This window comes from Aedes aegypti, chromosome 1 (genome assembly GCF_002204515.2).
Source record: "Aedes aegypti strain LVP_AGWG chromosome 1, AaegL5.0 Primary Assembly, whole genome shotgun sequence".
Classification (NCBI taxonomy): Eukaryota; Metazoa; Arthropoda; class Insecta; order Diptera; family Culicidae; genus Aedes; species Aedes aegypti.
Window position 1 is genome coordinate 51,945,676 of NC_035107.1, and position 15,261 is coordinate 51,960,936.

The 15,261-nt window shown below is 36.1% G+C and overlaps 1 protein-coding gene across 2 annotated transcripts in view; it reads left to right on the top strand.

Annotated features, from left to right (window-relative positions):
• LOC5569934 (protein msta) overlaps positions 1 to 11,158 on the top strand; it is a 61,774-nt gene extending 50,616 nt beyond the window's left edge. For both annotated transcript variants that reach the window (XM_021849551.1, XM_001658780.2), the window contains exon 4: positions 9,737 to 11,158. In XM_021849551.1, the coding sequence (XP_021705243.1) occupies positions 9,737 to 9,859 (123 nt within the window). In that variant the 3' untranslated portion in view covers positions 9,860 to 11,158. The remainder of the gene's footprint in view (positions 1 to 9,736) is intronic.
• The last annotated feature ends 4,103 nt before the right edge of the window (positions 11,159 to 15,261 follow it).

The window sequence follows — 15,261 nt, forward strand, 5'->3', positions numbered from 1 at the left end:
ACCTAGCACTAAAATTTCATAAATTTTTCACGTACTCTGCACGCAATTTGCGCCGTTTCAACTTCGTCGCCAGAACAGTTACGACCGAGGATTGGTAATTTGGGAACCTTTCGGATTAAGCTTTGAGAAAACACTTCTTTACTTTGTACTAGTCAAATTCATATTGAATATTTATTAGGTCCAACAGTGTAATGAGAGTTGATTGCAGGCACTCACTCTCACACTTTTGTCTTTCGACCTTTTGTCCATAAACCGTTCTGTGTCGCATCTTCCTCGCTCATTTTCGTTGCCTCTTTGCTTAGTATTTTTTCGCTCTTCCACAAAGAGGCAAATACAGCACGCTGCTCTAGAGTACACACTAGCCTGGGACACGGTTATATGAAAAATTTAGATTCTCGCTCTAGTCCACTTTTTGGATTGCATTTAGGTCCCATAACAAATGTGCAAAATTTCAGCTCGATCGATGAAACTATATTTTAGCGCCAGCCGTTCAATGTTTATATGGGATTTACTATGGTAAAACTTACTTTCGCAAAGAAAAATCGCCAGAGGTCGCCCATTGTCCTCTATAAAAAATCTGAAAACAGATCTCGATAAGTATGAACGATGAACAACATTGCCGAAGACCGCTTCTCTAAAAATTCTGAGCACATACCTCGATAGGTATTTTTACGATGAAGAATATTGCCGAAGACCGCAAAACAATCCGATGCTTGTGAAAAAAGTTATTAAGCATAGACTATTTCGAAATTCTGCCCGATTTTGTTATTATTGTTATTCCTTTACATGTTAATCAACGCCGCCTTGCCAATAGGTTTTCATTGAATAACTTTTTTCACAAGTGTCGGATTGTTCCGCGGTCTTCGGCAATATTCTTCATCGTAAAAATACCTATCGAGGTATGTGCTCAGAATATTTATAGAAGTCAATGGGCGAACTCTGGCTTTTTTTCCTTGCAAAAGTAAGTTTTCCCATAGTAAATCCCATACAAACTTTGAACGGCTGGCGCTAAAATATACTTTCCCCGATCGAGCTGAAATTTTGCACAGTTGTTATGGGACCTAAATGCAATCAAAAAAGTGGACTGGAGCGAGAATGGTGATGTTGAGGAGTATTACAAAGTCTGCTCGTAAGCCAGCCGGGAAATCAATGTCCGAAAAAGCAAATTTTAGGTAAATAGTGGTTATTTCTTCATATGTCATGTCTCATATTTTTCTTGAAACACATAAAAAACTTAGTGGCTTTGTATAGAGGAAGAACGTAACTTTTATTAAAAATTAAAAACAAGTTCACGTTCATTTTTAATTCAACCGCCCCTTCTAAATTGTTTTTCAGAAAAACTACTTTTTCAACTATCACTGCACCGCTCTATTTAAATTTTGAGGCCACCATCAACAAGCTGAAAAACTATGTAAGAACTGTTTTAAAAACTAGTGTGGGGTCCCAGTTATGATCATAATGGTTTCCTATTTCGCAATGCATGATTATACGATTGTCTTCAAATTTTAATAATTTTATGTCTTATAGTAGTTTGATACCAAAAATCTATATTGATGCTAAAATATTCAAGAATATTCAACCACTATAGATTGCTACATTTGTACACTTGTCCTACATGAGAAATGGTAATTATTCTTTGAAATTAACGGTTTCATGAAACTCGGCACTAAATTTCGATTGGAGATTAAGCTTAAGATGCTGTATACTCGTGAATAGTCTAATCAATCGATTAACAATCAAAAACCGATGGAATTTTAGGCTTTTAGCTTTGAAATTTAAAAACAAGTTTTAATTTACACTCGAAAAAATTCTAACGGCTTCAGTTTCTGTGTGTAACGTGTTGTAACGATTGCATGATTGAACCAACCCATCTAACAATTTTAGCGCTATAAGCCAAGATTATTTGCTTTCTGCTGTATAACAGTTGAACTGAAGCAGCGAACGCTGCAAAAAACGAAAACTGTCAAAAATAGAACGATTAACGCAAACATTTTGCAGCTACAAATCTCAGCTGATTTTATTTCGTCTTTTACCGCTTTTGCTGCTTTTACCAAGCTGTAACTCAACACCTTAAATAGTAGCAACCTAATATTGTAGAATTAAAGCCCCCATCTTTCATTGCTTCTCTGCAAAATGTTTGGTAATGCTGCTTAAGGTGAAGATGTATCGAAGCCAAACTTCTAATTTTCAAGAGCACGTATCTGGAGAACCAAACATCCGTTAAAGCTGAAAACCTAATCGATTGGTCACTAGCTGGTGGTGACCAATCGATTAGGTTTTCAGCTCAAACGGATGTTTGGTACTCCAGATCCGTGCTCTTGAAAATTTCAAGTTTGGCTTCGATTCATCTTCACCTTAATATATAAAAAAGAAGCGCTTTTTCGTTTATCATACAGCGCACATACAGCAAAAAGCTATATAATAACAATATGTGTGCCTGTAGGATGTAAACATTGCATTTGACGTTTCTCACACTTTTACAGCCTGATGAAGTGGTTTAAACATGGTTACGACATCTTATAACATCATTTTAAAATATTACGTGATCCGTTTTCGATGTATGTAGAAGAAAACGGTTCCGGCAAAGTTCCGGTGAGTAAATAATATTTACAGTGAAGCTGCATTAAAAATATTCAACAGTTGCGAAATAGTTGAGAAAGCGCCTTCCAAAGATGTAATACAGCTACTTGTCGTATAACAGTTGAGACAAAGCAATGATCGGCATGCATAAAAGCTGCTAACACAGCTTAAACATAGCTGAGTTGTTTCGCCAGATTTTTTGGTAAAACAATCGCATAATCGTTTAGTATCTATCATTAGAGCGTATCTGCAATGATCGATTACTCTTCGTCGATGTACTCTTATGTAAATTCGTCATGCTGCATCACAAAATGGTTGGGTGACAAACCGTCTAGAGACAAAACGTCGATTTTCCAAACATCGAAAGGACAAGTACAGAACGCTTAAGTTTAGGCCAGAAACACATATTTACTCATTTTCAAGTATTTTCGTTGGTTTAAGTAAAAAAAACCTGTCTGTGAGTTTGTCATAACCCTTTGGTTTATACTCAAATTATGGGTGTATTTTGTTTTCCGTGTCCCTTCCGAAATGTCAGATAGGAACAACTTCAGTTTCAATACTTTTTAAATGTATTGAGGATTTTGCCTTCTAATAGACTCACACCTAAATAATTTTGTCACACCAAAATATTCTCCCACCATGTTTGCCATATATTGAATGGCGTCGTAGCTAACAAAACCAACAAGTAACGCACATGTAACGCATTATGTTGGATTGTACATTGAATGCAAGTAGCGTGCTTCTTATAAAGTGCCATAGAAACTGACGTGTGAAAATTTATTTTTCCACGTTCAAAATGTACATAAGAATCTATTCCTCAACAAAACGAACAATAAACCTCCAATGTAAATGGCGAAGTGAACGTAAAACATGTTCGAAAGTGAAAAGGTTCAAACTTGGACTAACAACATTTGATGATTACATATGATAAAGCCGTTATTGTTCGTTTTGTTGAGGAATAGATTTTCGTGTACATTTTGAACGTGGAAAAATAAATATTCACACGTCAGTTTCTATGGCACTTTATTAGAAGCACGCTACTTGCATTCAATGTACAATCCAACATAATGCGTTACATGTGCGTTACTTGTTGGTTTTGTTAGCTACGACGCCATTCAATATATGGCAAACATGGTGGGAGAATATTTTGGTGTGACAAAATTATATAGGTGTGAGTCTATTAGAGGGCAAAATCCTCAATATTTGAGCGGAAAAATTTGCCAAATTAGTAGCAAGGACACGTTGAAGATTTCATCAAAAAAATTTTGACCTTATTCAATGGAAACGCAAAAATTTTCTAAATAATAAAACCGTTTTCTCATTTTGAAATACTTGAAGTTTGATTGGAAGAGCGTTGTGAAGCTTCACAAAACGTCTCAAACAGGCCTGCCCAACCTTTTTGGCTTTTTTTTTCGACAAAAAAAAAATTACTTTGTCTCAAACTCTTCGCTAGTGATGCAGTTTAGTCAAAACATTGGTGCGGCCTTCAGGCTCCATGAGTCGATGTTCAATGACTCGATATCGACTCATGGATGCATACTTGGAGCACAATTTTATGCTTACTATGATCACTAGAGTGATGCAAATTTCGAAATTTTTGCTCCCCTATGCTCAAAGGATTAAAATTATAGTAAAAAGTAACCTCCCAAAATTTAAAATGATTTGGAAGAAATTTGACTGTGCACACGCCATTTGAAGTTTATATGGAGATTACTATGGAAAACGCCAACCTTTTGTATTTAGCCCTCTATCTCTACTATTTTATGGAAAAGTGAACACACTCTTCCCATGTGAAATTTTTCCAGCTACAACTTTGCTGAAGACCACATTTTGATTGGACGTCAGGAAAAATTGTTATTCATCATCATAAAGTGGGTTTACCTTCAGTTAGATTCACCAACTATTCGGCAGGCAACAGTGGTGCTCCTGGCGGGAAGAATAGATCAAAGTAATCTTGGCTACTATGTTCTACAGCAAAAAAGTTGCTCTGAAAGTAATTGAATGATCATCTCAGCATGGTTTAGACTTTGGAATCAAGAATAACAAATTATCCTTACGTCCCAACGAAGACCACTTTCTTCGGCAAAGTTGTAGCTGGGAAGATTTTACATGAGAAGAGTGTGTTCGCTTTTTCATATATTATTATGACGAGCAGATAGAGGACTGAACACAAAGGCTTTGGCTTTTCAATAGTAATTTCCATATAAACTTCAAATTATGTGTGCACAAACAAATTTCTTCCAAATCACTTCAAATTTTGGGAGAATGATTTTCATCATAACTGACACCGTTTAAGCATAGGGGAGCAAAAACTTGAAAATTTGCATCAGTCTAATGCTATGATTATCCCTTAAAAAACAGCTTTCCAAAACATTCCTGTTCCATGACTCAATATTTCCCTGAGTCGATGGTATTTTTACCACAACTGGGATTTCGGAAAATGACAATGACATCAGCTATACGGGAGAATAGGCTAGAATTTTTGGCAAGATTCTACTCTCTAATTCATAGCATCTTCTAGAACTTTTGAAATATTTAACAACATAAAGAACAGTACAACAGCATATGTGATAATATTTTTTTTGATCAGAACACTGCAACAGTATTGAGGCCACGTGCTCGATTGAGTATGACCAGAGCATACATTTAGGCGACTTTGCGATCATCATAATCAAGCGATTTGAAAAGTTATAGGGTAACGGTCGAATTTTGGACCCCCTAGGGAAGTGATTTTAGTTTTGTGTCCCAATTAATTAATTGCACAGCGTAACCAAGTCTAAGAACATGTCAAAATGTAGAGAAAAACTTCCTCTACGAGATAAAAATGTCCAAACGGTCATGTAGGGTCCAAAAAACGTCGAAAATAATTGAATTGTGAAGCACTGTTTTTCATTATTTTGGACACACCAATACATTTTGGACCCTCAAAGTATATATTTTGGACCCCGGCATTTTTTTATCATTTGGCGACAAAGTCCATGACACTGGATGTATGATATGCTTGCCCATAGTCTAATCAATCGATCGACAATGGAAAACCGAAGAAATTCTACGCTTTTTGTCCAGAAATTTGAAAAAAGTTTTTGTTTACATTTGAAAAATTTCTGACGGCTCCAATTTCTGTGTGTAACGTGTTGTAACGGTTAAATTAAATTATGCACCGATTAAATTAAATTAATTTCAGATAAAATAAACACATTTTCTTTATACAAACGGTTGATGCAAGTGCGGAATAGCCCTATCTTTCCAAATGGCATGCAAATTGAGTTGGTCTTTCGATTTAAACTGGGAAAATTGCAGGAAAATGGCCAAGGGGATCCAAAATATATAGGGGTCCAAAATATATTGGTTACCCTACATGGCTTTTTCCTTTAAAATTTTGTTGGAACGTGGTAAAATTTTCTCAGATCGTACTATTAATGCAAACGCACCGCCCATTTATGTCTAAAAAGAGCCAAAAACGTTGGGCAGGCCTTATCTTGAACATGTCAAACAACCCCAGGGAGCAGATGAAATCGACGGTTGTGCTACTTCTCCCGAACGCCAGTTTCCCGAATGCCAGCTCCCCGAATACTTCGTTTACCCGAATAACCCATTTCCCCGAAAAGTATTTTGCACTCATAATTGACATGACTTTATAAATTTCAAGGTGGTGAACTAACCGGTCATCTACACCCTTATTTATTTTATTGTCGGTTCTTCTTAGGCTCATTGTTTTCAACCTTTATGGCAATATTTATTATGTTGAGAATGACCGAATATCCTCCGATTGCTTGTAGAACAACAGGAGTGTTGCCAAAATAGTTCAACTATTAAAAGACGTATCTTTTATATGTTTTTCAGTATATTTAAGATTATGCCCTACAATCTACTAATAAGAAAGTATTAAAAGGATCAATTGTTACCAATGCATGCTTTGTTGGCTAATTTCAATAAATTAATTAGTTGTGTTCTATTTTTTCGGTGAATTTAAATCGTGAATAATAAAAACACCGCAATTGAATATGGTTTTCTGGCAACCTAGTTCAGCAATAACCATTGATTGCCGAGGAAATCAAAGTGCATTAATTTCAATTTGTGATTTAAAGCATAAAAATTAAGTAATTTCTCAAAAAACTATACTGTCTATAAAAACATAACTGTCCCACATGGATTATACAAATACTTTACTTAGTTTTTTGACCATTTTGAGATCGCCATCGAAATGGCTAAACATTCAGCAGAACTCTTGTTTCATCACAAGATTGTAAAAAGGTAAGGTACCGCGGGGCAAGTGGGAACTAAAAAAACGGTAGTTCAATCAAATGGTTCAATAAAATTTTCAAATGTCAATATTTTTCAAATCCAACAGCACAATCACATTTTGGCAGCATATTTGCTGGTGTGTGCATGAAACCGATCGAATAATTTCGAAATTGTGGAAACCTTGGAGGAAAGTTTTAGAATGAGCCATTTGACGCAGTTACCTCGCTAAACGGGGCAAGTGGGACACATCCAGTTTCATGCGTCAATCCACATCAGTAAGTCAACCATTACAATAAAAGGATTGATAAATCATATATTTTTAATTTCGAGTACATTTTTGATGTACATAAGGGATCAACCATAAAATACGTAACGCTTTAGGAAGAAAACGTTTATTTAATAGTATGTCACCTCGCATTTAATATTAACTTAAAATACCTCAATAAAAGCGTAAAGAGGAATTAAACATGTTCAAAATATATCATTTATAAGTTGTTAATTACAAATTAGCACATAAACCATCAATAACTGCCGAAATTATAAATATGTTTTGTTATTACATATATGCATAGTAGAAAACCGCTTAATAGGGTGGAATTGTTTTCCGTCACTACTAAATTTGGTAGAAATAACAAATAAAGTTCAAATAAGATAGAAAAATGGTCTTTCTCATGATGCATTTCAAATTTCATCTCTGTGTTTGTTCAATTTTAAAGTCGTATTCCAAAAATAAAAAATAAATAAAAAACATATAGAAGAATTACACATTTCTTCTCCCTCTTATGCAATTAAGTAATTTTAGATTTATCTTTTTTGATAAAAATCATTTGTTTGAATGTTTTAGTGCTACTTTCTAGGAAAATGTATAAAACGTCTACGAAAAGTTTTGATTCTGGTTTTTGTTTTGATAGTTCCCACTTACCCCGCGAACAAAGATATTTTGGGATGTGTTAGACCATCGAAAATTTCATATGAAATGAAAACAAAATACTGGTTTATCGTAAGCAGCTTGTAATAATAATTGAAGTTGTAGCTTGTTGATGGAAATTCGATTTATAACACATTTATGTTTTGCGAGTCAATGCAAGACGTGAAACGTGTCGCAAATTATCATGCAAGTTGAAAATGGCGCTGAATTGACAACTGTTACATGAACCCCATGGTAATGAAAATAACAATATGTTTGTACTTAATACATTCCTTGTCATTGTATCTTCAACTTTCTAGAAGAATACCCCCATGAAAAACTTTTCCTAAGTGAGCTATGACGAAACGTCCCACTTACCCCAGATTCTCACTTGCCCCGGGGTACCTTATGAGATAATAAATGTTTTATATATTGACACCCCCTACTGTCTATTTAATAATATTCGTGCTTAGATTTTGTCTGATTTATAGTTGTAAGATAGTTATTTTTGAAATTTCTCACCGTAAAAGGGGACCGTCATTTTTTTGGGAATCCAGACCCCCCTTCCCCCTCGTGGTCATTATAGTCCATTCATAAATTTTTAAATTTTTGTAGACCGTGGTCATTAGCCAGAGCCCCGGTCCCCCACATAAATGACCACGTGGTTTATGGACGACTCCTAGGATGTTTTTCATCACGTCAGTCTGTAATGAAACGGCCTACTTTCCTGCACTGAGTAATGCACTGGAATCAGTTATGTAATGACTATTACACAACGTGTTTTCAGAACACAACAATTTTCAGGAATTGCAAAATAATGATGAAAGTATCACGATATGATTTCTGATTCTTTCAAGTGGTTCTCTGTGGAATCACAAAAAATGGCAAGCCTCGTTGGATAAACGTATGACTCATGCTGTAATAATTATCATACTGAAACTTGTTGTGTAAATTAATATTAAGCAACAAGTTGCAAAATGAAGCGTTTTTCAATGCGAGTCGTACATTTTTCTAACGGGGCTTGCCGAGTAGAATTATTTCGACGAGTTTTGCGATAAGTTGCAACACAACTTTTTTTTTGCAATCACTAAATTATTCGTTTTAGTAGGATTATTTATAGAAGCTTCTTCTTCTTCTTCTTTCTGGCGTTACGTCCCTACTGGAACAGAGCCTGCTTCTCAGCTTAGTGTTCTTATGAGCACTTCCACAGTTATTAACTGAGAGCTTACTATGCCAATGACCATTTTTGCATGTGTATATCGTGTAGCAGGTACGAAGATACTCTATGCCCTGGGAAGTCGAGAAAATTTCCATCCCGAGAAGATCCTCGACCGGTGGGATTCGAACCCACGACCCTCAGTTTGGTCATGCTGTATAGCTGCGCGTTTACCGCTACGGCTATCTGGGCCCCGATTTATAGAAGCATCGATCCTATTTTCACTCAGAATCTCTCACCTAAGTTGAATTCGGATCGTCCAACGGATGTAGATTCATAAACTAGTTGTTTAAGACATTGAGAAATTCGAAACAATTTGATGGAGGAACTCAGATATTGACTTAAAACTGAAAAATACTACTTTTAAGCACCGTTTTGAAAAAATAGCCCTTTTCAGTACTGTTTTTGTTGATGGAAAAAGTATGCTGTTTTGTTGTTTATTTTTTAATAAAAAGTAGGCTGATATTCAAAGGAATTTCAAAAAATAATTAAACAGCTTTGATAATTCACGTAGTGTAAAGAAATGAAGGGTTTGAGTGGGCTAATCAAAGTCTAATACATACATATATTCTAAGTGGATTTTGACAAACAAACTGTTGTTGAACAATAAAGTAATACATCCAGAAATTATTTTGAGTAAAATAAAAACGTTTTCGTCGTTACGAAAATTTTGTAAACATATTTGAAATCAGCCGGTCAAATTCTATTGAATCCATTGCAAATAATCAGTGTATTTTTTTTTGGTTTTGTCGCCTAGTGTTACTAACATTTACTATTGTAAATTATAGACATTCCCGGATGAGGCCACATTGGGCCTCTTGAGAACTGCTTGGACCATCCTTGGACCCAGTGCAAACCGCCCACGCGATTTGGCTCAACTCGCACAATCATACGGTTGCGAAGATGTTTGATGACAATCGGTAAATACCAAACAGAAAGTGTTATAGAACAATCAAAAAGCGGTTGTGCTTCGTTCGGTCTCAGTAGGCCGATCAGCAACATGGTAACGAGATGGTTGTTTTAAGCGCACCAATCAAAAGGCACACACAATGCACAAACATTCAGAAAAATACACACACAAACAAGCACCGGAAGCAGTGCAAAACTGATTGAGATTTCAGATTTCGGAGTGATACACAGGTAGTTTGCATTGGGGTGGTTCATCAAAGTGTAAAAGTCTTAAGTTACACTTATAAAATCATGGTGTAACTTAAGATTTTTGTAGTTTGATTATTTTCTACCACCCTGGTGTGCATTTAGGACAATTTTTGCTCACAACATTACACTGATATTTAGACAGCGAAATTGATATAAGTACACTGAAATGACACTGACAGCCACACCGTCGCCTAGGTGATGGGTGCTGTTGGTTTTACTCGCATCTCATAACTACTTACACGTTAAGTCTCACATTCTCCTACCAGTAGAAGATAAGCGAATTTGAAACATTTTTATATTGGTAACTAGAGTCACACAAGTGTAGAAAAAGTCGAAGGCGTGCTTCCATTCGATAGCAGCAGAAAAGGAGAAACAAAAAACGGCACTATGAATGAAAACAAACAAATGTCATTACACTCGGATTGACGCACAAAGACTGGCACCTTTTCTCGCACCTCGTCTTTTTCGCCTATAAATCGTTAAATTTTTGCCCCCCTCCCTCTATATCGGCCTTTCTCTTTCAGCAGGCTATTTACCATTTTCTCTCTAGTCTAGTCAGAATAAGTAATAAGAAGTAAAAAAAATTGTGTCTTTCAAATCTGTCCATTTGTTGACAAGAACAGTATATCTATTTCCAGTCATTACACCGTCAAACGCGAAGATGAGAACCACAGGTGAATCCTGATTTTTTGAATAGGAATCGGGGGAAGTCATTCAACCTGTAAACGGGGATCTAGTAGCCAAACAATGGACATAGTTAAAAATTTCTAAATTTTCTCTAGTATAAAATTAGAAGAAGAACAAAACAGGACACGATCAAATATCATCAGCAGAAGATATCCAAATATTTACCCATCAATCTTTCTAGTCAAGTTCCAAACTAGTATTTCTAGGCAGATGCATACACATTACGATACTCAAAGTATATTTAATAAAAGATTAAATAAATGACACATCCACGTATATATAACTATATATTTTCTGTCTTTATCGATATTAAGCAAACATTTCAATCCAGATAATTAAATAAATTTTTCGCTTGGACTTCGGAATCCGAAGGCGTGTTCTGCTTTACTCAATCCGAAACTTTTCCACTAGGGCAAGCGGAAGAATCCCACTTGCAGCAACTGTCCATCCGTTTCGTCATTTAGATCACAACTATTTTTGTTGACGCAACTGTTGCGCGTGAAGAGATGACGAGAGCGCGGGAGTTTTCCATCCCAAACCACGTGGTCGTCTGGGGGTGTTGACACTCTCTTGCGCTTTCGCGCCATGCACGCTTCAAACACACGCTAAGCCTGCTCAACGCAGCGCGTGTGTTAAAACTACACAGAATGAGGCAACCAATGCAGGACTCTCTGGCTGAGTGAAAGTTCTGTGTGAGTCGCACTCATGCTATGTGTAACCGATGTGTTGGCCATTGGCTGTGCGTGGATCGATGGACATGGAACTGTCAGTCATCTCCCGCGCGGCAGCAAACAGTTGGCCGTTGGTAAGATGGGTAGTTTTCAAGGATTTTTTCCAGCGAAAAGCCGGAAGATGGTCGCAAATGAGAAAGTTTTTTCCTCATTTGCTTCCGCTTTGGCTATTCGAATGAAAAAATCTCTGAAAAACTTTAAAATCGGAATGTTTTTTTAATATTTTCAGAAGCAAAACAAACATGGAAGCGAATTCCGCATTCCAAGCGTTCCTCCTCTGTGCGCATTTCACTCATTCGGTTTGTTTACCACCGTTTGCACAAAACTGTGTACAGCCCCCTTTGCACAGAATCTGTGCTGCATGAAGAGAGGCCGATTTTGTGTACTCGGCACTCATTTTTGAGCGGATGAAGTTTAGCGTGCATGCAACACAACGATTGGAGGAGATGGTGAGATATGAAAAATCGACAGCATGTGAAACAGTTGCAACATTTAGATTTAGGAAACTAGCATTCGTGATGAGTCAGAGTAGACGATAACGTAGGCACAGAAGAATTACCAAAAAATTCTTTGCAGTGTTATGAACATTGATGTGCTAACTGATAATATTCTATTACATGCGATTGATCGGTGCGTTGTGTTATTTTAGCGAGAGAGAACATCAGAGCGGCGTCGCTCTTGAAACATTCACGCTTAACTTCAGTCACACATTGGATGTGTAAATTTCTCACGATGCTCGAAAATTGGTTTGTATTTTTACGGAATTTTGCGTATTGGTATTGACGATCTTCACTTCAAAAAATGTTCACATCGCTTCTTGTTTGCTTAGAGGCAAGGAATCGTTTTTTTTTGGAACAGAAGTTCACCTATGGTTATATTCAGGAAAAAAAAAAACAAAAAATGTCGTGTTTTGTTTCACCATTTGAAAAACCTTAAATCTGAAATAAAATTACAATTAGCGCATTTGCTCTCCAGAGGAACGGAACAACCGCGGTCTTGCTCCCTTTCTACTTCATTCTTATGGGAGATAACATTGCGGTGTTTCGTCAAACGCGGTTGTTCCTTTCCTGGAACATTCTCCGCGTAGAATTTTGGGCAAATTTTGGAAACTTTTCAACAGCCGCGCGGTGTATAATATCCAGAGGACCAGAAAATAACTTGTTTTTATTGAATAACATTTCACTTCGCTGACAAGTTTCTCTTGGGGTTTTACTTCTTAACACTGGGGTTGTACCTAGGGTTGTCGCAAATTAATCGATTATTTCGAATAATCGATTAATGGACTCACTAATCGATTATTTTTTCATCGATAGCTGGCTCACTCAATAATCGAGATAATCGATTAACTGACGTCGATTATTTGTCGGTTTTTCCAAAACAAAATGTCCAATTAAAACTACGGTGATGTTTTCCTGTAAAACACTGTGTTTCGTGAGGTTGTGTACGAAAAATTATCGCATAGGCAATCATTAAACCACGAATATATTGATAGATCTAGCAGTTATTCATTTTGATATTTTCTGTGCATTAACTCCAAATTGTTATTTTCCAAGATCATCGGTGCGAGAATTGTTTTCGATAAACACAGTCCTATATGTAGTCCTATACTTTCGTGATTCGCTTCTATAGTTTCGTGGATCATTGCTCGCGCTACAAATTTTTACTACCGTTTCCATGTTTTACAATATACAGCGGGAAGCGTAAAATATTTTGGAAAGATTCCTACCTCCTCTTTCAGCGTTTTCTTGGTCTTCCCAAAGTATCTCTTGAGATTCTCCCACATTTTCATACGAATATTTACAATCAATCAACAATCGGGGTAATTTTTGGACATTGGCACTGAAAAGAGATAGTTCTGAAATTTCCTTACTTTAGAAAACGAACACATCCATGCTGCATAAACCTTTCAGTGACCTCGGGGAGCGGCGCTACAATACTTTTAAACGCTCTCAAAAATCCATTATTTAAACCGAATTTATCTATTTTTTATTTCGCTCTAATGGAAAGGTATGAGACCCTTGAATAAAGCTCTGAGCAGTTTTTGTAAAATTGATCATGTACACAAAGAAGTGGTCAGAATTTCATAAGCGTGTATGGCTCACATTTTCATTCTGATTCACAAGAGCATCAAGACATGGACGATTGGTTTTGGCCATGTGATATCGGTTCTGGAAGATCTTTGTATAAACATTTTTTAGAAATCATAATGCTCCATCGACAGCTCAAAATCTATAATTTTTTTTCCACATTCAGAGAGACGTCATACCATAGCAAATATTAAATAGGTTATATCCGAATCCTTCATTTTATGACAAAACACGAAGATAGAACGAAGTTTATTTTTTTAATACAAAAGTAAAATAAAGTAAACCCTTCGACCAATAACTAAGATCATGGAATCGGTACAGATAGGGCTAAAGAAATATTTCCTTATTAAATTATTATAAATTCCTTCATGGATTCTTTCTCAAATTATTTCGTGATTCATCCTGGCATTTCTTCAAAGGAATCTTGGAGTTTATCCAGGAAGTTGGTAGAGATTGTCCCGAATTTCATTTCAAGCAATTAATTAGGATTTTTATAGAGCTCTCTCCAGAGTTCCTACATTAATACCGCTTTTATAAATTCCAAGACTCCTCCAGCCATTATTTTCAAGACGACTCCTCCAGGCATTTTTCAAAAAGAAAAAAAAAAACAAAAAAATACTGTCGAATTAATCTTCAGCGATTTCCAAAAACATCCTAAATATTTCTCTATCACTTCCATCTAAGATTCCTATGGAACGTTCTACTAGAAAACCCTCAGAAAACCGTAAAAGACGTCCTCTTTGTGCACCTGCAGTATTTGCCCTAATAATCCTTACATAAAATCTTCCAAGAATTCCACCAGGAGTCGTCCACAGATTCCTCCTGATTTTTTTCTAGAAATTGTTCAAGGGATTCCCCCAAAAAATCTTATTAGGTTTGCCTGCGATTCCTTCAGAAATTCCTCCAGACGTTACTAAGAGATTTTTTCTACGATTTTAATCAGGGTATCTAATAAAAACATTTCATCGGATTTCTTGAAGTACTTCCTGGAAAGAATTTGTTGGGAACCATCGAAGAAAATAACTATAATCGTGAAATTACGAGTTCACAAACGTATATTAAATTGATAGTAAAAAGATTACATTCTTATATCGAAAACACTTATTTGTTAGTGACTTAAAAATAGTAAACAAAGTCGGCTAGTTTGTTCGAGGTGTGCTTGCTGCTATTGTGAGTTATTCATCAAGAGAAATTGCAAAGGGCAAACACTGCTCACTTCTACAGAATTCCAGTAATCAATCTCGAGGAAATTTTTGAAGAAAACCCAGAAGAAATAACTGGAGAAATTCCGAAAGAAAAAAAAACTGTCAATTCTAGGAGGAGTTTTCAGATGTATCAATGGATGAGTTTTTACAGGCATTCTTCAAAGAATTTCAGGAATAATACTTGTTGTTTTTTTACTAAAGAAACCATGGAAGCAATTGCAGTATGAATTTGTTGAGGAATTATCGGTCAACTTCATGGAAATCTTGTGAGAACAAATAAGGGATTCCTAAAATAAAAAAATTGAGGAAATTCTGGCTGATTTTAGGAGGAATGACTGTAAGAAAAACAGGTAGAATCCCTTGAAAAAGTTCTGGAACAATTCCTAGAATAAGGCGTAGAGGAATCCTTGGATAAATTTATAAAGGAAAATCGTAGGAATTTCTT